Source organism: Rhinichthys klamathensis, unplaced genomic scaffold, assembly GCF_029890125.1.
Source record: "Rhinichthys klamathensis goyatoka isolate OS25496 unplaced genomic scaffold, OSU_Roscu_1.1 h1tg000246l_1, whole genome shotgun sequence".
NCBI classification, from domain to species: domain Eukaryota; kingdom Metazoa; phylum Chordata; class Actinopteri; order Cypriniformes; family Leuciscidae; genus Rhinichthys; species Rhinichthys klamathensis.
The window spans coordinates 840029-867601 of NW_026606768.1; the positions used below are offsets into that span (position 1 = coordinate 840029).

Consider the following 27573-nt stretch of genomic DNA (forward strand, 5'->3'; position numbering starts at 1 on the left):
GTCAAGACAGTGGTTCTCAACCAGTTTTGTATTACAATGCGATCCAGATCAGTACCAAAACTGTTTGTTCAGCAAAACATTCAAGTTTATTATTATTACAATGAGCTGCATTTCTTTCAGGACCACTTCCATCAAAGATAATGACAATTAGCATCAGTGTTGGGTAAGTTACTTAAAAAAGTAATTATTAACTTACTAATTACATCTTCAACAGTGTAATTAGTTTGCTGTAATTACTCTCTAAGTATTGGATACTTTATTTGTAATTACAGTACTTTCTAAATCCCATATAAACTTCGACCAGTTGAACAATACAAGGACAGACAAAAAACTGCACTGTAAATTCTTTCAAATAAAAAATCAATTGCATAAAATTTATTCTTGAACTGACCAAAGTGTGTAACTAGAGAAGGTTACATTAAAAACATACATAACATTAAATGTAAAATCCAGTATTGTTTTGTTGTATAGTCTATACAGTATTTAATGCAATTATATCAAATGTAGCCTAACTGTAATTAAATGACTGGGGGCAGTTGTTGCTGCCATGATTGCGGGTTCAAGTCTCAGTACCGGCAGGAAATGTCAACGCATTCTCATCCCAAGGCGTCATATACTGACGCTTTTGCCAAAGCGTCTACATCCAATGCACATGGCACCCTTTAGCGTCAATACAACACGCTTCGGTTATGGGAAGGTTTAGGTCTGGGGTAGGGTAGGGTTAGGGTTAGACCACTAGGAGGCGCCTTCTGGCTCATATATATCTGCGTCTCATATTGACGCTAAAGGGTGCCATGTGCGTTGGATATATACCATAGACAGTATAAGAAATGGACAGAGCCATCTCATTGGAACTCAGTTGAGACAGTTGAAGCCCATTTTTAGCGATTTCTGAGCACTTCCGTTCCTGACGCGCAGACTCAAACCGACTCAAACTAAGCTTGATGACGTGAGCAACCTGTCTGACAGACGTTAATCTTCTAGTAGCTGTGCGTGAAAATTGCTAACGTTAATCTTGCAGAGACGGGGAACTTGAGCAAAGAGTTCTTTGGCGTGAGTGAGCAGGAGTAAGTATTCCGTTGCTTTTATGGACTCATTATCTACGGGCTTCTCTCTTGACGGGACGTCCCCCCGATTGCCTGCGAGCTTCTCCTGCTGTCTGTACGGTAATTTCTGTACAGCGCGACAGAGAGTCGAGTGGTTATGACGCAATCGTTAGCCTATTTTTACTAAAACTGTTTCTACGGGGCCATGATGTAACATAGAAGGTAATGGAGCACTTTATACATTGTCGTGTTTCTTTAGAAATAAATAATGGACAAATGGAGTCTTTAAACGCCTCAGATGTAAAGTTATTCGCTGTCAAAGTGACGCCAAAATGAATGGGAGTCAATGGAAATGCTAACGCAAGTGAAGTTCTGCTACAACATGGCGGCACCCGGCCGGCTTCAACTTCCGGTCGATGGATTACCCCCTTGATATATACGCATTGGCAAAAGCGTCAGTATATGACGCCTTGGAATGAGAACGGGCTGCAAATGTAGGTGGGGGGACTGAATGAACAGTGCTCTCTTCCACTCTCACCCACAACTGAGGTGCCCTTGAGCAAGGCATCTAACTCCAAATCGATCCCCGGGCACCATATCAAAAATGTATAGGACACCCTACTTGGATACACGTCACATTTGTATGTGAATATAACCCTAAATTCAATCTGTTCATCATATAAAGCGATCGTGTCTCTTCCGAAAATTTGGACTAAACCACTTAATTCATATGGATTAGTTTTACATTTTACAATCTCTTAATGAACTTTTTGAAGTGTCAGTTGTGTAGCTGTAAATGGAGGGACAGAAAACAATGAAAGCAGCTGAAGGATAACTGAAAAGGCAGCTTAAATATTAATGCTGTGATAGGCGTTGTGTCCCAATAGGTAGACATGGATCAGCTGAGTGTCTGACTAAAGAAACCTGCCAGAACTGATATATACACTTGATAGGCACAACAATTAACGTTCTTTACTTGGGCCATGTTTACAACTGGTATTAAGGAGCGTTTTCGTCAATATAATCACTAGGGCAACACAAACGGGTACTTAAATGTTTTGAGCTTGTCCAAGGTGTTTTCCACTTTCAGAGTTGAAAACCTTTGACTGAATTAGTGAATAAGTCATGTAGTGGAATGTGTTCGAAGAGCCACAAATGACCACCTACTGCCCTAATGCGTAAACTTTATAAGAAGCATGCTAGACAGACAGGACTTGTCGGCTGAGGACCTAATTTTGGTTTGAAAACGAAAAACGTACCAAGCACAATGTTCTGTCACCATTCCAGATTTCTAACACTCACTCACAGTGTTCAGTGTGATCGCACAGATGCTCAATTGGATTGAGATCTGGGGAATTTGGAGGCCAGGGCAACACCTTGAATTCTTCATTATGTTCCTCAAAGCATTCATGAACAATGTGTGCTGTTGGCAGGGTGTATTATCCTGCTGAAAGAGGAACACCATTGTCAGGAATGTCCATATGAATAGCCAGACCCATGGTTTCACAGCAGAGCATTGCCCAGAGCATCACACTCCCTCCATCGGCTTGTCGTCGTTCCACAACAATGCAATCACTTCCCCAGGATCACGGCGCACACGTACACAGCCGTCCACATGATGTAAAAGAAAACGGGACTCATTGGACCAAGCCTGCCTTCTTCCAATCCTCCAAGGTTCTGTTCTGACGCTCGCTTGTCCATTTTAGGCACTTTTGCCGGTGAACAGTGGCCATCATAGGCACTCTGATTGGCCCCATACGCAGCAGAGTGCGATGCATCCATCATTAACATTTTGTGTGACTTGGGGCACAGTAGATCTTCTGTTGGCTTGACTAGACAGGATAGCCTTCATTGCCCTTCGTTGACGGGATAGCCTTCATTGAATCGATGAGCCTTAGGCGCCCAACATCCTGTCGCCGGTTTGTGGTTTGATCCAACAGGATACTGTTGGTATCCTGGTGGATCAACCCACAAGCCTTGCCGTTTCAGAGATTCTCTGAACCAGTCGCCATGCTTTAACAGTTTGACCCTTGTCAAAAGTCACTCAGATCTTTATTCCTGCCCATTTCTCCTGCATCCAACATGTTGATTAGAAGAATTGATTGTTTGCTTACCATCTAATCTACCCAGACCTTATTATGTGGCCTTGTTAGGAGATGATAAACGATATGCACTTCACCTGTAACTGGTCATGGCCAATGTTTTGGCTCATCAGTGTATATTTTGCATTTTATTTATACATTTAGCATTGTTTTTCATTCCTCTACACAGCCTGAAACCTAGCAGTGGAGAACCACTGGTCTAAGATAAAATGTTGATTCAGTCATGTGATTATTCAAAGCAGATTAAAGCTCACGAAAAGAATAAACACCTTCAATTAGTCAGAGAAGTTGCACCACAAAGTTTTTTTCCTTTTAAATAATTTAATACTTTTTAAAATTATTTGGCTTACTACATTTGACCTGTGTATCACACTAAACATACAAAATAACAAGAAATAGTTAATTCATAATCCATTAAATAATGCATTGATAGTGTAACTGTGACCCTTCTATGTGAATGGAGAGCAGAACACTGGGGTACAGCTCAAAATACCCAACGACAGTGTAGCACATACAAAGGTCCATTGTGTACAGCACCTAAAACACCCTTACGCTATTAACATTTTTTTTTTCAGGTACACTTGAAGACAATTTCAATCCATTTACATGGATCTTTTGTACAGCAGGTCAGAAATATTGGATATATTTAGATACAAACATATTTAGAAACAAATCAAACTCCTGTGACTCGGTTATCTCACTTGTGTGTTAAATGAACAGAGAATCGCTAAAATCAATGAATACACAGCAAAGTGCCGAGATTCTCCTAATCACATCAGGATAACAGAGAGCTAGGTCATCAGAGATCTGGATTTCTGTCTGTCAGTTTAACAGGAGACGGATAGGTTTTATCGCGACTGTTTTCAGGAAGATTGCTGTAGTAGCCACTGAGCTCCGGGTTGCTCATACATTATTTCCTACAAACATCCTGGAACACAAAAGCTAGGCTACCGTCAAAGTGAAATTGCACCACCAACAATTCGGTTTTAAACATTACAATTCATTTCAATAAAAATAAAAAACAACAAGAATAACACCCTACAGGCATAAAAAAATATTCCTTTTTGTTTTCGTGATATATTTCAAGTACACTAAGGTTAATTCACATCAAGTGTAGAATATCTCAAAGCAGAAGCACTAAATTCACTCACATCATAAGCTTGAGTTGAACTATGTGTTTGACACGGACACACTGTGCACTGCAGCTCATTAGGGAAATTCATTCTCATGTATTGTGTGCAGAAATTCGTCCTCTGAATGTAAACTGAGCTCCCAGCTCGTCTTGAACTATTTACCGCAGCATGTTACCACAGACACACGTCCGAGTGATTGTTCACATTCACGATAATAATATGAAATCAGTGCTGAGGCAGCACGGAATATTGCATGTTCAAACGCTTGAGACACAATTGTACTCTGTACAGTATGTACACAATATCTGTGCTCTGTGTCTCCAGATGGGAGTGTGCGTTAGGTGAGGGCTTTCTCTCTCCCCTCACCTGAGTGGGGTCAGGGTGGATCTGTGTGGTTTTGGATGGGGTTTGTAGAGTTTCTTTGGGATTTTGAGTTTCAAGAATTGCACTTCACTTATTTTGTATCACTTATAAGAGTTTAAGAAAGATAAACAACCCATCCAAAAGCCCTGAAACATGCAGTATGTTTAATTGGTACAATTATGTTTTTTTCTTTTCTGTTATATAGTTTTTTTTTTCTGTTTTCATGTTAATTGATTGCTTTAAAAATATTCCACTTTCATTTTGCATTAAAATGTTCTTCAGATACATGTTCATCTAAGACTATCATTCGTTACAGGAATATTCAGCAGTCAGCTATCTCCAGTCCTCTTTAGGGTACATCCTGTGGAAAAATCAGGAAGGGTGCCATTGCTAAATTAAAAGTCCAAACAATAAAGCAGCAGTAAGCATCACATTAAAAAGGCTTGAGCATTCTATTGTTTATAAGTAAATAATCAACTTAATCAATTTAATTCACATTTGAATCTATATCTGCATTGTAATGCTAAAGAAATTAGCCTTTGAGATTTTTAACTTCACTTGATGCATTTTATCAGGAATATTAAAGACATTAACCCAATTATTCCACAGGATCATCACAGAGCCACACTCTCAGAAAAAAAGTGCAAAAAAATGTACATTTATGGGCATGGCAGCTTGTCACTGTAGCAGAACCTTTAATGGGTCATCTTTGTACCTTATTTAGTCCTAAAAGTTTCATAGTAGTACCTTAAGGGTACATAATACTACTCTAAAGTACTAATATTCACCCTTTAGGGGTATATAAAGTACATACCAATTATTGTCCCTTAATATACATCCAAATTTGGAACTGGTACTGCCCCGTTGACAAGCTGTTGTACCCCTAAAAATAAATTTTTTGAAATGTATTCTGACAGTGCATGACAGTACAGGAAGGAAGCTGATAGCCATAACAGCGCTAATACATAGAGAAACCTGTAGAACACCAAATCTGTGAGGTCTCATCTGGGGCTTGCAGCAAATTCAAACACCAAAAGCACTTCCACAGACACTAATGGTTTCATTTTCACACATTCTTGATGGTCAATGAATAATCCTAAATAACATTAGAATCCAATGAAAAACATGGAACAGATCATTTGTTGTAACTGATCCCTTTATGATCTTAAGTTACCATGACTCATTTTCTTTCATAATCTGAATTTTAAGATTGTTTTGTGTTCACAATGCATATCTTTGATGTATGTATTTTGTTTTAAATGAGCTGAACTGGACCAGAGCAGGTGTGCCTCAAAGAAGATGTAGATGAACCCGGCGAGGAGCCTCTCGGCCAGCACTGACTCTCTCCCATTCTCTTTCTCTCTTGGTCTCAATCTCCATTCATCTCCATAACCTTTTCTGTGAGGATTTCACGGAAGGTTGAAAGCTGCTTCATCTGCTCTGTCTGCATCGAATGTCTCCTCATCAGTTTCTTCTTCATCTTGAAGTCAGGACCACGTTTTGGAGATGATGGTGCAACCGGCAGCAGGATCTTGCTCCCTGAGTGAACAGGAGAAGTGGGTTTTCCGTTAGCTCGGATATCAGGAATGGGTCGCTGGGGGTTGACGTTGAGAGGAGGAAGGAACCCAGGTCGTGTGTGGGAGATGTGGTCCAGGAGGAGAGTCCCTGATCCCCGCCGTTCCAACAGTCCTGTTGGACGCCGTCGCATTGTGATGGGAGACACAGAGTTGGGAATGCTTTCCAGAGACTCTCGAGAAGAGCTAGTGAGGAGCGACAAGGGAGAGGCATTGTACTTGCGGCGCTCCACTGAGACACGTCCAGAATCTGGAGATCCAGGGATGGAGGCAGGACACAGGTGAGTGTCCGACTCGTAGTGTTCCATGCGGGTGAGTTTGGGGTGTGGCAAGCCACGGATTCCCGCCGATGCCTGAGCCACATTGTCCTGAGTCTCAGGGGCCGTGTTTCTACGATACAGTGACTGGTGCTGATGGACTTTATCCGCCCAGGACGAGCCACACAGTGCTGCACAGTCTTCCGAACAGGACCTGTCCATTAGCTTCGGCGAAGATGGGTCATGGGTCTCTATACTGTGCCTTCGCGACAGGAGAGGTCTGCCTGGACCGGAAACTGTCATCCCATTCATCTCTGAGACCAACTTGTCCTCCTCTGCTAAATCGCCCTCTATCCGCTCTGCTCTCTCAGCAAGTACGGAAGGAGCCACCAGACCCCAGGGCTCCGAGTTCAGTCTTTTCAGAAGCTTGCGGGGCGGTGGTCTCCTCTCCCCCTGTGGTCTGCTGGAAGGTACTGGGAGTGCTAAAGTCACAGCGAAGCTGAAGATACCTTCCTCTTCCTTACTGGGGGCAGGGCCAGTGGTGTGGATCTCCACTTCGGACGGAGACATACAAGCAGGGGAGAGATTGTCCACTATACCCGGAGACGGTGGAGAGTTCAGGTATTGTTTGGTCTTTTTAGTGCCAGAGGGTGATGTATCGGTTGTAATGATGATTACCTCTTTGCCTTTGGCTTTGCAGGCATCCAGCAGGACCTGGAGAGTGTCCCGGTCACCCTTATTGATGGCGTGTACAAGTGCAGAGGACCCGGAGTAGTCTTTCAAGCTGGGATCAGCGCCGTTTTCCAGCAGCAGCGACACCACCTCTTTGCCTCCCTGTTCTGCACATGCATGCATAAGGGCGGTCCGACCCGATTTGTCGGGAATGTTTGGGTCTGCTCCCTTCTCCAGCAGGTATCGCACCATTCTCTGCCGGGTCTGCGGATCATCGTATCCTGCCAGACAGGCTGCTATGATGGGCGTCTCTCCTCGCTCGTTCCCTTCGTTGATATAGGCTCCACCCTCCAGGAGGAGGCGTGCGAGGCGGAGTTTGCCCTGGAACACAGCTTTCAGAAGGGCATTGCCCTCCGTGCGCAAGGCCCCTCCATCACCCATGATGTCACGCTCTCCACCTCAAGAATCCCAGAATCCTCCACTCTCCCGTCCTCCGGCCTCAGCACTGTCTGCACATCCCGGCTCAGATTCTGGTCAACCTGGAACGAAAAGTGCTTTGTCATGAGGTACATTTGGCAAACTTTGCTTTTTACTTAATTGCATGAATTTCTTTCAATTTCAATTTATTTGAATTGTACTTCCTTACATTCAAATATACTTCTGTATCAAACTAAATTCAGTTGAAATTCAGGAAGTGAATTGGAATTTAACAGGCATTCTCAATTCAGTTTAGAATGTCACACCACTCAAATCAATCAAACAAAATCTGAAATCTAAAAGCACATTATTTTGATCAGACTCAAAACCACATAATCCACAGCACTCAAAACTCCATAATTACTCTACATTGTCTTACTATTAACACTTTAAAATGATTGTTAATTGTTAGTTAACCATGTACCCATGAATGCATTAACTAAAGTTAATGTATACAAACTTATAAAGGTGTTGCCTTCTTAGTCAGTTGTGTTCTGAACACTGTGTCCTGTGCGCTGACACTCTGCACAGCCCTGTACTCTTTAACACAGTCTTCTCTCCACCTTCTCTGTAATGAAGGCAGGAGAAGAGATGATAATGGCAGTCCAGTAAAGAAAAGAAAATTGAATTCCTGAGTGGTGCAAAGAGCATCAAGACATGTGACCTAGCTCAGTCCGCTCTGCACACAGACACCAGAGATTTACTGACACAAAAATTATGTTGTTCAAAATAGTTTTATTTGATATCTGAGGTACTGCAATTGCAAGGTAAGGCAAAAAAAACAACATATTTACAATATTTAACAGTTGTTTTTGACTCTATATGATGTTTTTTTGAGCTGAAAAAAATGTGTGGGGGAGGGGGATTAGTGTGAAAGATGATAATAATTATTAGACCCAAAAAAGAGGTGAATGTTCACCCTCAATCAGAAACCTTCCCATCATGCAATGTATGAGCTAACTATCTTGGTAAGATGATTAGAGCAAGCGACAGGGGGTGGGCAGGAGGGCATCCAGTCTAATAATAGCATTATTAACATTCCACAGCCCTCGAAATCAGTTTAAATATGAAATTCAGTGAGCCCAAAGTCAAATGGCATATTGATATAGTCACTGAGAATGAAACCATCCTCTTTTCAAACTGAAACAATGAGCTACATAATCAGGGAGGAGAGAAAGATTCAATTGTTTTGACTAAGTTGGCAGTCGCTCATGTAATGTCACAGAGGGTTGTCAGGGTGGTTGGAAGATGGTGACATTAAGTGACTTATTTGAGGTCAGTGGGGGAAAGGACAAACTAACTGCGCAAGGTAAAATCTGAGATGTTCCTTCACAGTCTGATTTGTTGAACACACAGAGTGAGAGTCCTCATCTATATATAATTTGTTTGATTTATTCCTTGTGTTCTTTCACTCGCTGCTGTTCTGCATAAAGATCGTGAACTCTGGTGATATAAAGCAGCGATATGCAAAGATGTACTGAGACAAAAAAAACAGCCAAGGACCCATGCCGGCCCAGGACACAACACACAGCAGATAACAGCCCAGTAAAAAGTACAGTATGCACACTACCCTTCAAAAGTTTGGGGTGAGTAAGATGGGGTGAGTTTGGGGTGAGTTCAGCGTTAAGTTGAATTAAAGACATTTATAATGTTGCAAAGAACTGTTTTCAACATTGATAATAATAATAAGAAATGTTTCTTGAGCACCAAACCAGCATATTAAAATGATGTCTAATATGCTCATATTGATCATGTGACACTGAGGACTGGAGTAATGATGCAGAAAATCCAGCTTTGTCATCACAGGAATAAATTACATTTGAAAATATATTCAAATAGAAAATTATCCTTTTAAATTGTAATAATATTTCACAATATTACTGTTTGTACTGTATTTTTTGATAAAATAAATGCAGCCTTGTGAGCATAAGAAAACAAACAAATTTACTGACCACAAATTTTGAATGGTAGTGTATGAACAAGTATATAATACAAATGATTGCTTTATATATATACACTCACCTAAAGGATTATTAGGAACACCATACTAATACTGTGTTTGACCCCCTTTCGCCTTCAGAACTGCCTTAATTCTACGTGGCATTGATTCAACAAGGTGCTGAAAGCATTCTTTAGAAATGTTGGCCCATATTGATAGGATAGCATCTTGCAGTTGATGGAGATTTGTGGGATGCACATCCAGGGCACGAAGCTCCCGTTCCACCACATCCCAAAGATGCTCTATTGGATTGAGATCTGGTGACTGTGGGGGCCATTTTAGTACAGTGAACTCAGTGTCATGTTCAAGAAACCAATTCGAAATGATTCGAGCTTTGTGACATGGTGCATTATGCACCTTTGTGATGGGTACATGGTGGCCATAAAGGGATGGACATGGTCAGAAACAATGCTCAGGTAGGCCGTGGCATTTAAACGATGCCCAATTGGCACTAAGGGGCCTAAAGTGTGCCAAGAAAACATCCCCCACACCATTACACCACCACCACCAGCCTGCACAGTGGTAACAAGGCATGATGGATCCATGTTCTCATTCTGTTTACGCCAAATTCTGACTCTACCATCTGAATGTCTCAACAGAAATCGAGACTCATCAGACCTGGCAACATTTTTCCAGTCTTCAACTTTCCAATTTTGGTGAGCTCTTGCAAATTGTAGCCTCTTTTTTCTATTTGTAGTGGAGATGAGTGGTACCCGGTGGGGTATTCTGCTGTTGTAGCCCATCCGCCTCAAGGTTGTGCGTGTTGTGGCTTCACAAATGCTTTGCTGCATACCTCGGTTGTAACGAGTGGTTATTTCAGTCAAAGTTGCTCTTCTATCAGCTTGAATCAGTCGGCCCATTCTCCTCTGACCTCTAGCATCAACAAGGCATTTTCGCCCACAGGACTGCCGCATACTGGATGTTTTTCCCTTTTCACACCATTCTTTGTAAACCCTAGAAATGGTTGTGCGTGAAAATCCCAGTAACTGAGCAGATTGTGAAATACTCAGACCGGCCCGTCTGGCACCAACAACCATGCCACGCTCAAAATTGCTTACATCCCCTTTCTTTCCCATTCTGACATTCAGTTTGGAGTTCAGGAGATTGTCTTGACCAGGACCACACCCCTAAATGCATTGAAGCAACTGCCATGTGATTGGTTGATTAGATAATTGCATTAATGAGAAATTGAACAGGCGTTCCTAATAATCCTTTAGGTGAGTGTATGTTCACTATACTTTAATATATCTTAACTGGCTGCTTTTGTATAATGTTATTTATTGAGTTGACTAAGGCCATGTCCACACGGACACGGGTATTTTTATAACCGGAGTTTTTCCTACAGCGTTTTTAAAAAAAATCCCGTCCACACATGCTCGGTCTCCGTCTACATGAAAACGTAAAAACACGCAATCAAGCGCGGTCAAGAGCATGCCACGCCAGCAGGCGGTGATATAAACCTTAACCCTAAAGCCACGTTGGCCAATCAGAAGCGCAAATCTGATGTCAAACACAGCTGATAACGGCGCACACTCTGACGTCGCAAGGCAAAAACCCCGGTTTCACTGTCACACGACAACACTGTAACCGGCGTTTCTGAAAATCCTCACCCTGGCAGGGGTTTTCAAAAATGTTCGGTTTCAGTGCGTTTTCGTGTGGACGAACGGCCGAACCGCGTAAAAAAAGTCACGGTTATAAAAATACCCGTGTCCGTGTGGACAGGGCCTTATATTATGGTTTCCTAACAAAATATCTATCTGTGCTGCACCATGTAACTTTAAACATTTGTATATTTACATTATACAGCCATCCCTCAAGTCGACTGGCCCACCAGAAGAGGCCCCGGTGCTCCTAACGCCCAGTCTATCTCTGGCAATGCGAGAAGAACACTGGGAACGTTCAGAGTGTGTAGCTGTGCAGAATTCACATCCCTCCTCCATCACACCAATACACCCACAGACCCCGAGCTGCTGCTGCTGCTCCTCCTGCCTGCCTTCTTAAGGAATTCTCTGTGATTTCCGAGCCAGCTCAGCCAGGGAAAGCAAGAGGAATGCTGTTTTTGCATACTGATTATGCGAGGTGGAGAGGAACAGGGAAAATAACTCTGTTCTTTGAAAGTGTAATTGCAAAAAAAAATCCATCTTTAAGAGGCCAGGGTCTCATGGATTCGAGACAGTGAGGTTAATCTCCTGTCTCACACAGGCAGCATGGATGACTCATCTCCATGATAGACTCACTGGAGAGATGTGGCACAAAGACTTGGGGCAAGCGTCGTCTCTCAGGAGATCAGCCTGCCAAAACCCACAGGCCTTCTTGTGTGTATCCTGACCTGATGTGTATTGTGACCAGCCTATTTTAAAGGGTCAGTACACCAGAAAATAAAAATTGTCATCAATTAAATTGAGCTTCTGCAAGAACCAATGAGGTTTGTTCTCACGTGTCAAGCAAGTAGGGTTGAGCTTCTATTTACCATATTTAAGTGATCTATGTATATTAGCTGATCAATGTTTATATGTGAATAAAATCCTAAATTAAATCTGTTCATTATATAGAGCTTCTCTTCAGAAGACTGGGATTAAACCACTTGATTAATATGGATTTATTTTACAATCTTTTTGATCAACATTTTGAAGTGTTTTGGGTGTACAGAACAGACTTTCAATGTAGGGACAGAAATCTCTCAGATTTCATTAAAATGTGGAACATATTTTTGAAAAAGGTCTCAATGTTTTTTTTCATATATTCAAAGTCAGAGGGATCCAATATTGTTTAGACCCCAATATTCTTCAGATATCTTATTTTGTGTTCAGCACAGAAGTCATACAGGTTTGGAACGACATGAGGGTGAGTAACTGATGACAGAATTTTCATTTTTTAATGAACTATCAATTTAAGGACATCAGCCAAGGCTTTTGTTCTGGTCAATGCCAAGACTTATACATTTTGAAGTTCTATTGCTATTGTCTGTGATCACAATTCACATGTCTTCTTCGTTTAATTGTAAGTCTGTGTAAAAACACTCATGTTTCCCTTGTCTTTGGTCAAGTATTCAGTTTATTTCATGAGTTCAGTTTCGATGCTACAGACTGCTTGCTCAGTTTAGAAGCAGTCAGAGCTAATATGTAGGGATATATGCAAAGAAGATGCTTAAAGTTATGTAAGTGCATGCAGCTAGTGCAATTCTGCACCAACATCTGTGTTTTCTAAATAAATTGCTTTCTAATTTGCATAATTTAGATATACTCTAGAACCATGAGGGTTATTTATACACAGACTGATTAAACAAGAAACACCTGGTACATTTCAGGGAGGGATTGTGAACATTACAGTTATGTATTTGCCAGATGAATTTTTTGCAAAGTGATTTACATTGCATTTAATGTATACATTTTTATCTGTTTTATCAGTTTTGTCTTTGGCTCCTCCAAACATAAGGGGAAACGAACTGAACTTCAAGACTTGCATTAAAAAAAAACGTTACAGATGTCTGATTCTTCACTCACTTTTGTACCTCCAAAATGGATGTTATGTCACACATGATGACATATTACAAAAAAAAAAAAAAAAATTTTTACAGACTTCCAAAACACATAAATATGACTAAAGGCAGAAGATTGTATTTATGAAAGTACATGTTATCTGATCAGATTAAGTAGTTGTTTTTTTCTAATAGCTGTCTACAGCTGTGTCACTCTGAATTCACTTTTCTCTTGCATTTGTTGTGTATTAAAAGATATCAGGATTCTCAGTCAATATTTGGTATATGTGTAGATATTAGATATTGACTTCACTGTCACTTGCAAAATGACAGTTCAGACAGTCCCAAAGATTAAATTTGATAGATAAATTGGATTTATGTGCCACTAAACAAAGCCTTTGCTTTTCCCAGCATTCCCTATGGATCTTCGAGTGTGTACACACCAGTGTAGTGGAGAGCAAAATAAACTTGCCAATTTTGCAGCATGTTGAGAAGCATGTCGAGTCTGCGTTTTAGTGCTGCGCCATAGGAGCGAGGCGACACACCACGCTGTCTTGTCGGGACAAATCGTATCCAATTCTCTCTGGTCTCCCGACAGATGATGGAGATTAATATCATGTCTTCATTCTCACACCACTGAGAGACCCAACCCATGGCTTTCTTTTTTACGTAAAAGCAGTCTGTGTGTGACTCTAGGCTTCATCTGAGGTATCGCGAGTGGGCCCGTGAGCAGAAAGGGCTGCGCAGTCAAACCTTTTCGCCCCACCAAGAGCCCCGTGGTGCCTTTGAGCTGCTGTTTGCCTCATTAGATCACACGGATCAAGGCAGGTGCAATCCCTTTTGCAGCTGAGAGAACAGCATCCATCAGCGGTGCACCGCTGACCCTGTGACCCAGTCGCATCAGAACTGCTGAGGAAATTCATCACTCATATTGGCAGCTTCACCGAGAACCATCCTGCAGAGGGGCAATGAGATTATCTCCTTCATACTAAATGTCCTAAGCGTTCCTGACACGTCCGCTGAACTGCCTTTACTGCCGTTTGTGTTTCTTTTCGAATGTTTATTGTGGCATGTTTAGATCTCGGTGTCATTTTCATCGCCGTACATGTTGTGCTGAGTTTGTTTTTCTCCTACACTTGGTCTTTAATGAAATGAATGCCAACAAAACCACTTGACTCGACTAGACTGAGTGTTCAGTGATTTACAGAGCTGAGAATGAATTCTCCTCCAATTCGAGAGCAATCTGCGCGTCTCCTTTCACATAACTGCACACAACCAACACATTCTTCTCTGCCCTCGAACTGCAGACGTTTTATGCAGACAGGAAAGTAGCTTCATGTGATCAATGTAGAAATCTGATGATTAATATACAGCATTTATGGATATGTCTTACGTTTAAGATTTGCTTTTTGCATTCTGACATTGTTTTTGAGACAAATAAGCTTATTTTACCCCCCAATTCTCATTGCATCTGATCATGTCCCTCTTACTATCCCAATTACTTTTACGTGATATATTTCTCATTACTGTAAAGTAGTATTTTTAGAAGTATTTTATTTTAAAAAAGCTAAAATTATTTTAATAACAAACATAAGTAAATAACCAAGGCATGATGAATAAATGCATCACAATAAATGATTTTTTTCACATGACAGTAATTGAAATTAGACTGTATTTTGTAGACAGTCGGAGCAGTTTGATGCTGAAACTGATGCGTTTCAGACTCGACTTGCAAGCCAGCTGCAAATATCTTCAGCTCAGAACTATTTTTAGTCTCAAAGCATCAAATCAGCTCTCTGACTGATGCAAGCTTTTTTTTTTTTTAAGAAGCTTACATTTTTTTAATTTTTAAAATATATATATAAGAAAAAACTTGGCATGATCAAAAAAAATATTTTTTTTCAAATAGGTCATGAGAACTGGGGTGTAAAATACTTAATTGTCATAATAATCAAAACTCTTAATAGTCCTAAAAATAGGCTTCCTATGCAAAATACAATTCCTTTTGTTTTCTTGATTTTGGAGTGATATCACTGGGGCATCTTTTTGATATCCTTAGTGAGATTTGCCTATATGCTTTATATACTAAATTAATACTTTTGTGCTATAGAATTTATATAGTGCTTCAATCAACTCCATACTTGCTTGCCACTATACCATACGTGGTATTGCTATTGCCATGTTCAAAAAAACCGTGGCAATATCATTGCAGTACAATGGTATTATTTCTTACATAGGCAACAATGCAAGCAGCAACATTTCTAATTACTTAATTATGTAATTGGAAATATTACTAAAATCATACAAGAGAGTAACAGCTGATTGTGTGTCGCTGTCCGCGGTGCTGAACGTCAAAAACGGAGCAGTTTCAGAATTTGACGTGTTACAGACTGGTGGTTTTACACGCCAGCTGCAAATATCTTCAGCTCAGAACTATTTTTAGTTTTGAAGACTCAAATTTGGTGTGTATTCACGTCAGCTCTCTGCCTGACGCAAAGCCTCAGTGTCCACAAATGAACTTCCGAACAGCAGACACACACTTCAAGTCTCTGTGAGAGAAGCAAACGTGCGCCAATCGCCACATAAAGGCTCATATTTTAAGTTTTCGTGCAGTAAAGTGAGAGAATGAACATTATAGCAGCATAAATATCAGTCTTAAACCTCCTCTTAGACACCCAGTAAATCTTCAGTGATCTTTTTCAAAAGGATCTTAAGGAAATGCCAGCACACAGTCGGTGTAGCCGAGAATCCGAATTGCGGTGCATGAATTTGTCAGCTGTTCTCACACCGCAATGAACGTTTATAAAGCCTTATGAACAGCAGCAGCCACATGCACATCATTCCTCCAATAAAACATTTGCTTTTACCTTCATCAACTCACACCTAAAATGAGCACCCATTTCTAAACAGTGCACATGCATTCCGGCGGAAAATGATTTCATAGTCGTTTGCATGCTTCTCAACATGGAAAAAAATGCTCTATAAAAGTGGTTTGAAATGTAGCCTAAATATCAAGAAAGACGGTGCAGGGAAATGTTAAGATATCTGCAATACTGAAGTCTGCTTAATTATGACCATGCTCAGTTGAGAATAATACAAAATAATAATGACAATAATAATACATTTTAACATATGCAAAGAAGCATTTGCAGAAGAGTATGTCGAGAGTCTCACCGTGTATCTGCTGTCTTCACTCCATCAGAGCGGCTGGTTTTCGCCCGAGAATCCAGCTGCTGTCTGCTGATCCCCGTGTCTTACATCCCCCACATCATCTCTCCTCCTGCGACCGAGAGTTTGGGAGACTCTGCGGGGGCGTGGAGTGGGCAGTGAGCTGATGCGAGTCTCCCACGATCACGCACAGACTCACTGGCTGTCTGACTGCTCGCATGCACGGCACCATCTCTGCTTTCCACTAGGGGGAAACTTTATTTCAAATATTATCATTCTTTTCATTTTAGCATAGAATTTTTTCCTCTTTTTTGATGCACCCCTGCATGTGTGTGTCATGGTGTGCTATGTTTACAGGTGGAATACAATTTGATACCATAATAATAGGCTAATAATAGACTTGTCTTGTTTAAGAAATAGACCAAATTTGGCTTGATGCATGAGAACATTTAAGCATTGTGTGTGCTTTACACAGCCAAGTTAAAGCTGCTCTGAGCAGGCTCTGTGTCTACTCTAAATTCTGTGTAAAGACGCAATGGCGCATTAAACCCATGCAAAATATAAAATATGCCAGCCCTGACCCACTTAATGCCCTAGTAATGAATGTAGATGATGCAGCTTTGCAGTGTTTTGGTGCCTTAAAAACTGTTATTGTCATGACAGAGCTTTTTTTACTTTCTAATTTTGCATTTTCAATATCCATCATTTTAGATTTAAAACAAAGTACGACTGCAGACAAAAATGCCATTCGATTACTCTGTGTAAATACATGCCTTGTGCAGCATCTGTGCTGGTTTTGCAGTGTAAAGATGGCATATTTCAGGTCATCAGTCAACTCTGGTGCATATTCTCCCTCAACATCTGGATTTTTCCTTGCCTTTACACCTTTTTTATTTATTTTTGGGGCTCATATATATATTTATATATCTCAAGGCCCTCTCTGCAAGAAAGAAGGGGGTGTGAAACAATTCTCAGACTGCATAAATACTAATTCAGTGACTATAGCTATTATTGAACACAGTTTCTATGGCAACTGATTCAGTGGATTCCGACAGAAGCGTTCCCACGGTGACATGCACATGCTGCAGGAGAGAGAGAGAGAGAGAGAGAGAGAGAGAGAGAGAGAGAGAGAGAGAGAGAGAGAGAGAGAGAGAGAGAGAGAGAGAGAGAGAGAGAGAGAGAGAGAGAGAGAGAGAGAGGTTATAGTAGTGAATGTGCTCTTTACTCTCCATGTTTAGACTTACATTATGACTTGAATATTGTGTCCCAATATTTCAATTAATGTTTAGTTTATTTTGTTAAAATTAGGTTACCTTATTGAAACGAGCCCATCCTTAATTTCTGTCTCTCATACTAATACACACATATTTTCTGATTTTGACGGGGGAGGCTGTGAGTCAGCAATATCATGGTTAGTTTTCCTTTCATTATTTATTTATTTTATTTTTTACAAATGCAGATTTAGCTGAATTTTAACAGTTGTCAGGCTTTCTAGAAAAGTGCTGTGAGCGGCTTCATCAGAACAGAAGAAAATGGAAGTGCACTGAATTTGAAAATCTCTTTTAAACACATTTTGCACACAAAATTGGGCAAAATTGTTGGTAGTCATAAAAAGTGACAGTGGGACATTTGTAGTTTTGGAAAAATGTATAATACAAAATAATAATAAAAAAACAGTTTCATAATAATTAATTCCATAATTCAGCAATAAATCCTACATTTATGGTGTTTTTTCACATTTTATGATGGGGAAATGGGCCTGGGTAAAGGGTAAAACAATAAAATAAATAATAGCCTAAATAAAATGTACTTAAATATACTTATATATATAAATATATATATATATGACAGACAGTTTCCATGACAGTTTTAACGGTAACGGTATAAAAAAGAAGAAAAGTTTAAAAAATTTAATAATTTTAATACAAATCAGCTTTTGACTGCATGTAGTTGGAAAAAACACCCTTTTCCATTTGATACTCCATCAGAGCTGTTCAAATAATCGTTTTTTAAATTGAGTTGTTTGCTTTTCAAGACTCACTTCTTAGATTATTCGTTTAACAGACAGACGCGGAACCATAAGTGAACGAGCACACGTTTCTGGCAGGAACTTTTTCAGCAGCGGGCTAAAACAAATATGCAGATGTTTGGCGGGTGATTTTACTGCTCTAGATCAATAAAATCCATGAATTTACATGACAAACAACTGCGTTTAATATTTACGGATCATACAATAAATGCTTGGCACAATGAAATGAAGTTATAAATAAAGAGGGATTTCGTCGCACTTTTGTCTGTGAGTGAACGAGGCGTGTTTAACGTTAAATATTACATTTCTGTCTAAACTAATAAAAATATATTTATACATACATATATTATGTAAAATATTTACATTGGTTTGGTCTAAATGTCTATTTTGTAGCCGAATAGAGGTGTGCTCAGACAAATAAGTACATTTATAATCATATCAATCATATACGTTAGAATAAATAAAGCTGATGTATAAATGTGATTGTGTCTCAGATAATGGCAGGAAGGGGCAGAGGGCAGCTCACTTTCTCTGTGGAGATTGTTGGAATCGGTAAAGGAGAAAATCTCCCTCCGTCCACCGTCCAGCCGACCCCTGTATTCCCTGTGAGTGTTTCAAGATAAGATAAAACCTCAACGGACTGATATTAATTATATTACATTACACTTATGTATTTGGAAGACGATTTTATCCAAAGCGACTTACATTGTATTCAAGATACACATCAATTCTTGCAATCTGGGACTCTCGAGTCTCAGAGTCGAACCCAGGCGTTCCTGGCGTCGTTGAGCTCCAGAAATCACACAACTAAGTAATAACATCTTCTCCAGTTTAACTGTCACATGTAGAGCAGCCCAAAAAAAACTGTAAAACAGCAAAAATATATGAATGTCATCACAACAAAATATTAAAGTGCTATTTATTTTAAAGTCCCCATGAAATCAAATTTGATGGATATGTTAGGCTTAAGGTTATCTATATACTTACAGTCTCTCACTTCCGCCAATATAGATCAATGATTTTTGATGACATTTCTCTACACTTCAGCTTCAAAATTGGACATTTTCTGTCCAAAGTAAAGAGCTCCAGCAGCGCACACACAGTCTGCTCCGGTCCAGAGACACGATAGCAGAGCGGATCTTATTTGGCGCAGACCTGAAAATGTATCAGACCCATTTGAATTCTACACAGAATGCTATATTTTATTTAGATTAGAAATATTTAGATTAACTGCTCTGGCTGAGCTGTGATATAAACAAAACGCTATTGACTATTTTTAAAAGGGAGAGGAGCTGTTTGATATATCCCGCCCTGTCTTCCTGTTCCAGTGGAAATTATGTCAACATTGAATAATGCTGAGCTTTTCAAGGCACTTCACTGGGCTTTTAAAGATAGCACAATTAAAACTTTTTACAAACATAAGTGCAAGTTTTAAATTACTATAAAAAAATAATGTTCATAATAAAACAAAAAGTGGTTGTTAGGAATTGTTGAAACATGTGATGAGTTGAAAAGTCACTGCGAAAAAAATGGTTAAGAATAGTGAAATTAGTTTTGAGTAAAACTCTAGCATAATGAATCCGATATCCCTTATTAAAAGCCCATTTATGTACAGGAATGTTTAATTCAGTCAACAGTTAACTGTCAAAGCAGGTGTTTGTTTGACCCCTTATACAAGACAGATGTGTATCAGCTGTCCTTCCTCAATTCTGTCTGATGTTTCAGCCTCTGGATCAGAAGCCGGTGCCCCTGCAGGCGGGTGAGGAGGCCGAGTACATGCTGGCACTCAAACAGGAGTTCAGAGGAGCCATGAAGACACTTCCATTTTACATCCGTCCAGCTGCACCCAAGAAAGGTCAGGTCAGGGTGGAGGATGAGCTCTTTACTGGCATCTATAAAGTTACCATGATTTTTTTTTTTCTTACAGAACTCTGGTGCTTTGATTTATGATTTATTTGTGCACATCATTATTTATTTTTTAATTCATAGGGACATTATAGATTTTTTAATAAAAAACATTACCCTCCCCCTCTAAACAACGTCTGTTCTGTTCATGATGAATGTCTCGGTGGAGGGCGGGGCTAAATAAATATCCTCCACAACTGACTGCAAACTGGCTTTCAGATCTGGCGCTTGACCAAGTCCAGCTCCACCTCTCCTGAGCTAATGGAGCCCTTTAACCATAATCGGGTTATGGGTAGGGTAGTGGTTCGACCTTATAGCTCCACCCATTATGTTCAGCGAGGAGGGGCTGGACGTCAACTCCACCCATTGGCTCTGCAGTGAGCAGCCTCTCAGCCTCCATTTAGTTAGCAACGTCCAACATCCGATGATAGAATCAATTCCTGAAGGACAAAGTCAAATCCCGCTCTACATTTTACTCATTCCAGAAGCTTGAATATGTCACAATAGGAAGAAAAGTCTATCGCAACTTCCATTTCATGCCGACTTTAAGACATCCTCCATTTCTTTGCCATACAGATTGTATGAAGACAAAATCCAACGTTTTTAAAACAGTTTTAGACTGAGACTGCATAATTTATTAAATAAATTTTTACTTTTTTCACAGATCAAAGACTTAAATCAATCTAAGATCAAAGATGTAAAAATTAGTGATTAGCAATTTGAAGTTATTTTTTCCTCTTGACAGATGTGGAGCGTTATTCTGACAAATACCAAAAAAACGAAACCACTGACAACAGTTTGGAATGGAAGCCAGGTGAGTGATTTATGTCAGTGATTCACTTCAGTGCCATTTTAACATTATTTATATATTTTCAAATAATATTTTGAATTAGTATTTATATTGTCTGTTTTCATTTAAGTTTTTTTTATTTGCTTTTGTGATTTTAAAATGATTATTTTTCATATTTCTTAACAGTTTAAAATTATTTTTTAGTTTTAGTTTTAATTCATTTAGTCATTTTAGCACTTTTTAGACTATGCATATTTCATTAAAATTAATTCATTTAGTTTGTAAAAATTATTTTACAACTTTGTTGCCATGCCTAAAACCCTAAAACAGTAAAAAAAAAAAAAAGAGAAAAAAAGACCTTTACAGCTCAAATAATACACGGGTACTAACAGAAAATGAATTAAAGTGCTTTTATGAAATTATATGCTTCACATGTCTGCTCTAAAAAGTGCCTCACCGTTTGCCTTTTTTAAAGAACACGCGGGATGAATCGAAATGATTTTGTGTGGTAACAAGCATTATGCTGAGGTTTACTTGCATTAAACCAATGTTCAAAATAAGTTTTTCATCTAATACTTGTAATTTCTTTTATCTCAGTTTTATTACAATGAACAAAACATTCTTCTAATAGTTTTAGTTAACAATAACCGCACTGATTCACATGCACGCGTGTGTGATCCTCTACATCCGTTTGTGTTTTCAGACTGGAGGCGTTTTCCGAAGGAGCTGCGCGTGAGGGAGAAGAGACCGCAGAGAGACAGTGAGTTTGTTTGATGCTCTTAACTGGCTCTTATGCTCTAATACTGGACACTGTGTTCTGCAGCAGAAAGCATGGGTTTGTAAATGTGCTCCTGTTTAAAGCCGAGATAAGGGAGCAGGTGAGGCTGATGTGCTCATGAATGAGTGTGTAAAGACAAACCGCTCCGGCAGGTCTGCGCTTCGCTCTCTGACTCATCGGCGTCTCTGGGGAAATCAGAGAGACGGCTCTCAGCCGCGCTGCACACACATCTCCAAAATGAAAGGATGGAGAGAAAGAGAACGATGAGAGAGGGATGAAGGTTTGGGCTTGAAGGGCGTCTGTCACTAAAACAGGAGAAACAAGTTTATTTTTAGTCTTTTGTCAGAGGAGCTGTGATCAAAGAGTAGATGTTATTATGGGAAGATGTTGCTGATGTCATTTCCACTGTCACAAACATGCTTTGCTTATGTGGTTGCAGAAAGCCAAGCTGTTCCCAAACAACCCAAACAGCCACGAGTGGACAAAGAGGAGATCATACGCAAACTGGAGGTGTACAAATACTTGCCATTAATGCGTAATGCGTTCAAAAATAAGGAGTTTTAATCTACTTTGTTACACATTCCCATATAAATTGTGGCATATGAACAAACTGTGTTTCTGTACAGACTCTAGAGCAGAAAGAGGAAGAAGGGAGCTCTGATGAAGGGGAGGGAGAGAAAAAGAAGCCAGAGGAGGAAGAAGCTGAGGGAGAGGAGGAGTGTGATGAAGAGGAATTCGAGGGCGTAAGTGATTCCTTTCTCTTGTGATATTAAGCCAACATGTTTGATCAACAGAGAATGTAAAAAAAGAAAAAAAGAAATGCTCAGTTGAGATGAAAAAACGGGCCTGCAATTTATGACTTAAAATGTCGAACTTGAATGCATTGTAAATCGCATTGGATAAAAGCATCTGCCAAATGCATAATTGCAATGTAAATTTAATGTTATAAGTTCAAAAAACTCCAAAAACATAAAAATTCTCACTGTTTTTATAGTATAGCCACCAGAAGTAAACAATATGCATTTATATAAATCCCTTACTAACCTTTTCTGTAAATGCAGTTTTACAACTTTGTTGCCATTAAAACATAAAGCCTAAAACCCTAATGGTTAGCGAGTCCGACTGGTAACCCAAAGGTTGCTGGTTCGATTCTAGTACCGGCAGGAAATGACTGGAAATTAAACCAATGTTCAATATAAGTTTTAACCAGTTAATCCTGTGTGTGTAACAGGAAACAGATTACGTCATGTCCTACTTTGACAATGAGGAGGAGTTTGGAGGGGAAAGTGATGATAATATGGATGAGGCGATTTACTGAAGCAGGTGACGGTGGCTCCACAGCACCCTCCTCTGGGCAGTGACTGTCTCTGGACCTGTTCTGGGGTGGATCATTATGTTTGGCAGCTAATGTTGAAATCTGTATGCAGTGGACTTCCTCTCCTCCAATCGGTTGGCAAGGTGTTTGATTGCTGACGAAGAGCTTCTGAATCTGAGGGCCACGGTTGGAGGACACAGAGAAAGACACTGAAAGAAAAACTTCTCTTTTAATGCAGCTATACGTTTTTAGAGCTTTGTAAATGATTATTCTTGTGTCATTTTTTAAAATCTTATCTATAAACATGTATGTTTTAGTCTAAGTTTTAGACAGCTGTATTTGTCTGAATAGCTTTTATACATCTTAGATTTTGGATAAACACCAGTAAATGTAGATTGTTTATTTTGTATGATAATTAAGTAATGTTTTATAAAGTCTTAAGTCAAGTGGTTGTAAATATTCATGTTATTGCCATTTTATGTGATAAAGTCACACTGTGTTTTAAGATTTTGTCTCAATGAATATAGATTGGATGGATGGATGGAGTGTAATACTACATTAAAGTTCTATGGTTTACATCCAACTTTGCTGGATATTTCCCTCCATGCTGTTTGTGTACATTCGTTTGTAATCAGAATTCACACAAAAACCCTGATAACCACACATGATTTTAACTGGAAACATTATTTAGTAGTATGAATCTGCATCCATCGAAAAAAAATTAACATGAAATTGCATCTTGAAAAAATGAAATGGATTATTTCTTGAAATAATCATATACCCTTTACTGCATGAATAACAGGAGCATTTGAAATATCTAAGCAGATAAAAGCATCTTTAATATAAACTCTGTAAAAATATAATTAATATATTTGTATTAATTAATATAATAATTTATTTATTAAGGAATAAATTGTTGAAATACATTTTCCTGAACACAGATTAGATTTTTTTTTAAAACACACCAAAATCCCTGATCAACCTCATCATGAACGTGTATCAGAGTTGCTTTCGTAAAATTGACTAACAATATGTGTGTGTGTGTGTGTCTTGGGGAATTGAGTACCACAGTCTATACCTGTCTTTAAATGTCTGGTTAAAGTGATTCACAGGTCTCAGTCTCACCTTTAATTTGCTGTGAATGTTTCTTTCAAGTCAGAGATAATAGCAGGAATATCATTTGACCAGAAACACCTGAAAAGAATCAGAATAGAAAGAAAATTTCATATTTTGTTGAGCAAATGATCAGCAGAGGAGAAAGAATTGTTCTAGACGCGACCCTTCAGCTCGAGAACACTCCGCTGGTTGGGCAAATTTGCTGAAGATGAATTTAGTGGCTGACTCAGGCGTCCTTTAACAGAGAACAGACAGGGGAATTCTTCCAGGAATAAGCCTGGGCTTTTATTCAAGGAAGCGGAGAGCAGTTCATCTCCAGTGGAAGATTACAGCAGCTGGAGACAACTGACATAAGAGCCGTCAAATGAAGCCGCTGCAGTGATATATTCACTCTAGAATCCCTGAACACCGATCAGACACTAAAATCCAGAAAGCTCAGTTAACTGGCATTCAATAATAACCACAATCAACAGCTACACTGTTGAGTTCAGAGTTAATGCCAAATGTCAATAATAATGTACAGCATGGTTATGCTCAGGAAATAATGCCATGTGGCAGAAAATTTCAGAAAATGACCATAAACATTTGTGGACCACCATAGGAAGACATACCCCAATATTTAGTGTTCAAATAATGCAAATTTCCCTCAATCCTTAATAAATTATTACAGCCTTGCAATGTACAAACAGTTTAATATATTAAATATTAATTTAGATTACAAACATGTTTTGTACAAACTGAATTTTGGAGGTTGAATATTACAGTGTTTACAGTATATTATAAATATAATGATAAATAATTACAGCTTTAGTTTTTTTATGATTAAAATATTCACTGTTCTTTTATAACAGAGAAATGCTAAGAATTTTTTTTACAAAATGTAATGCGTGTGATGTTAATTTCATTAAAAACCCACCTTTTAGTTAAATTTTTTAAATAAAAAAATAAATATTAAAATGTAATGGTGGTAAATAGGGACATGCAAATTTGCATTACACTGAGACTGAGTTACATCAATCAAATAATATGTCTAAGTTAAGCACCCTGTTAAAAATGTGCTCAAGTCTATGCTTGCAAAGACATGACAAACTAATTGCACAAATGTTTACTTTGTTTCTTCTTGCACCTCACAGACTAAAATGAAAAATTACTGAAAATCATGCACATGCATATTTTTCCAACACAATTATCAAGATTATCCTTGCAACTTTCTCTCTGCAGAGAGAGCATATATGACCTCACAGACAGCAGAAGGTTTGTAAACCGAGAGTGGATGGCTGCGTCTGAAATCGCATACTTCCCTACTATATAGTAGGCGAAGAACAGTATGCGACAAGAGTAAAATGTGCGAATTCACAGTACTCAAAAAAGAGTAGATAAAAAGTACCCGGATGACCAAAAACTTCTGGCGAGATTCTGAAGTGTGCATACGATGGACTCTTTACTATCCCATGAGGCCACGGGAGAGGATTTATGAATGGCAGTGAAGCGACGTAACTGACGCTGATGGTAGGCCACATGATAATGACAACATGTAGGCGAATGTAGTACGTTCAGATTACATTCATAATACACACACTCATACTATATAGAACATACTTTTTTAGCGCTCGTGAAGTAATTAATTATTCAAAATAAATACCTACTCAAAGAGTATGCGATTTCAGACGCAGCCCACATCTGCAGCCAGACCCTAAACTTCCAAACCAGAAGTTCCAATTGCTTATGTATGTATTATTAAATACTTTGACTAATTTGATCATACTTTCAGCTACCAATGAGACAGTAGGCCAATACTCTTTAACATGTTTTACCATTTTTAAACCCATTGTGCACATTTTCAATCGAAAGTCCATCTAGGCCTGATGAATACCCTGAGGATCCTTTTAAGCTGCAGTAAATAAAAGCAAACACACACACTTACCGAGACAGTTCTTCCAGCTAAGGAGGCGAGGAGATGGCCTCTGTCCTTCAGCTTGGGTAATTAGGATGCAGTGCTCCGTCTGGATGGCTGTGTACTGAAAACAAAAGCAACGTAAGCACCCTACATAATAATTTCCAACCTGTCCTGCCCTCCATAGAGGGATGAATAATTGAGTTTCATACAAAAAACACTCAGTCCACACCACACACACTTATTCCAGGAACATAATTCTTTTTGACACTTGAGGTCTGAGATTGTAGGACACTCTGCATAAAGTAAAAGCTTTATCTGCATTCACGTCACTCATCCCATTCGAATGAGCAAGAGGATCAGTTCAGAGCTAAAATATAAAGCTAACACGATAGAACATCTCTTGTGTTACATTCCCAAACGTATGTTGGCTAAAGAAAACTTTCTGGAGGAGACAACTGATGCAGTGACCAGCAAACAGAAAAATGAGTCAGCATTCAACAATATCAGATGAAGATGTCAGGCTTCCCTGGATGAGCCTGTTACTGATGTAAAGGTCACAGAAATCTGATTCTGAGATAAAACTCAGGCCAACTCTGTCTGGACAGTATGATAGCCACTCCTAGCCTAGCAGATTTCCTCCCAAACAAGGAGATCTTGAATTGAAATGCATTTATTGCTCACAGATGCTGGAGTCTGGACTGTTTTGATGTAGCTCAACAAGTTAGTTTAAAGGGCATATTGCAGGTTAGAGGACCCAACGAGTCAATATATAGAAAAACAATGTAGTAATTAGATTTTCTTTAAAATATACTTAAAAAAAACGTTACATTGGCTTCTGGAGTCGTTTTTGTGAGAGAATTTTACTTCCGCATCTGAAAATGGGCGTGACGGGCGTGACGTAACGGGCGGGAGAGCGGTCGATTCAAACCATTCAAACAACAGGAAAACAATGGATCGCAATGACATTTCGGACTTACTCGTATGACAGACCACGGACGACAGCCTTACAATTATGAGCCTGCTATGCTGCTGAGAGAGCAGGGACAGGCCAGGATTAATGTTAGACAGAACAACGGTCAGAGGAGACATTATTGCAAAAGTAGGCCTATTATTATAAAAAAAACTTGCGTGGAGTGAGTGTGCGCAGCCGCAGTTTATTGCATCACTTAATCACGCTATTTTTGATTAGCCTAGCTGTCAGATACTGAGTAAACATTAAAAGAACAGGCCTATTCAATCTTCCCTGGATGTTTTTTTAACGAAGAAATTAAATAATAGCAATCAGGAGAATGGAAGCAGGAATAAAAAAATGAGGACTGTAGTGCTGTCGGCAAAACATTATACCACTGCAATAAAAACTGCACTGCAACAAAAAGGTAAGGCATATGTGTTTTTATATTTAATGCTGTTCACTGTGAGTTTTAATTAATAGTGTAATAGAGTTAATAGTGCATCGTTCATTCTGTTTGGTAAA

The 27573-nt window shown here is 39.3% G+C and overlaps 2 protein-coding genes across 4 annotated transcripts; one reads left to right on the forward strand and one right to left on the reverse strand.

The window, feature by feature from the left end:
• Window positions 1-5178: 5178 nt before the first annotated feature.
• Window positions 5179-26240, reverse strand: LOC130100651 (ankyrin repeat domain-containing protein 34A). 3 transcript variants are annotated; one of them, XM_056266193.1, is made up of 4 exons: window positions 26127-26240; window positions 21913-22076; window positions 16276-16513; window positions 5179-7686 (listed from the first exon to the last, which is right to left on the reverse strand). In XM_056266193.1, the coding sequence occupies exon 4, from the start codon at window positions 7586-7588 to the stop codon at window positions 6014-6016; it is 1575 nt and encodes a 524-aa protein (XP_056122168.1). In that variant the 5' UTR covers window positions 7589-7686; window positions 16276-16513; window positions 21913-22076; window positions 26127-26240; the 3' UTR covers window positions 5179-6013. The 3 variants fall into 3 exon arrangements, with proteins under 3 accessions (XP_056122168.1, XP_056122167.1, XP_056122169.1); XM_056266192.1 differs by lacking the exons at window positions 21913-22076; window positions 26127-26240 and adding an exon at window positions 19004-19029; XM_056266194.1 differs by lacking the exons at window positions 21913-22076; window positions 26127-26240 and adding an exon at window positions 18825-18843.
• polr3glb (RNA polymerase III subunit GL b) lies at window positions 18373-23591 on the forward strand. Its single transcript, XM_056266195.1, has 8 exons — window positions 18373-18565; window positions 18793-18903; window positions 20024-20153; window positions 20949-21017; window positions 21697-21753; window positions 22211-22281; window positions 22398-22514; window positions 23003-23591. Exons 2-8 carry the CDS (start codon window positions 18796-18798, stop codon window positions 23087-23089), a joined length of 639 nt encoding a protein of 212 aa, XP_056122170.1. The 5' UTR covers window positions 18373-18565; window positions 18793-18795; the 3' UTR covers window positions 23090-23591.
• Window positions 26241-27573: the final 1333 nt, after the last annotated feature.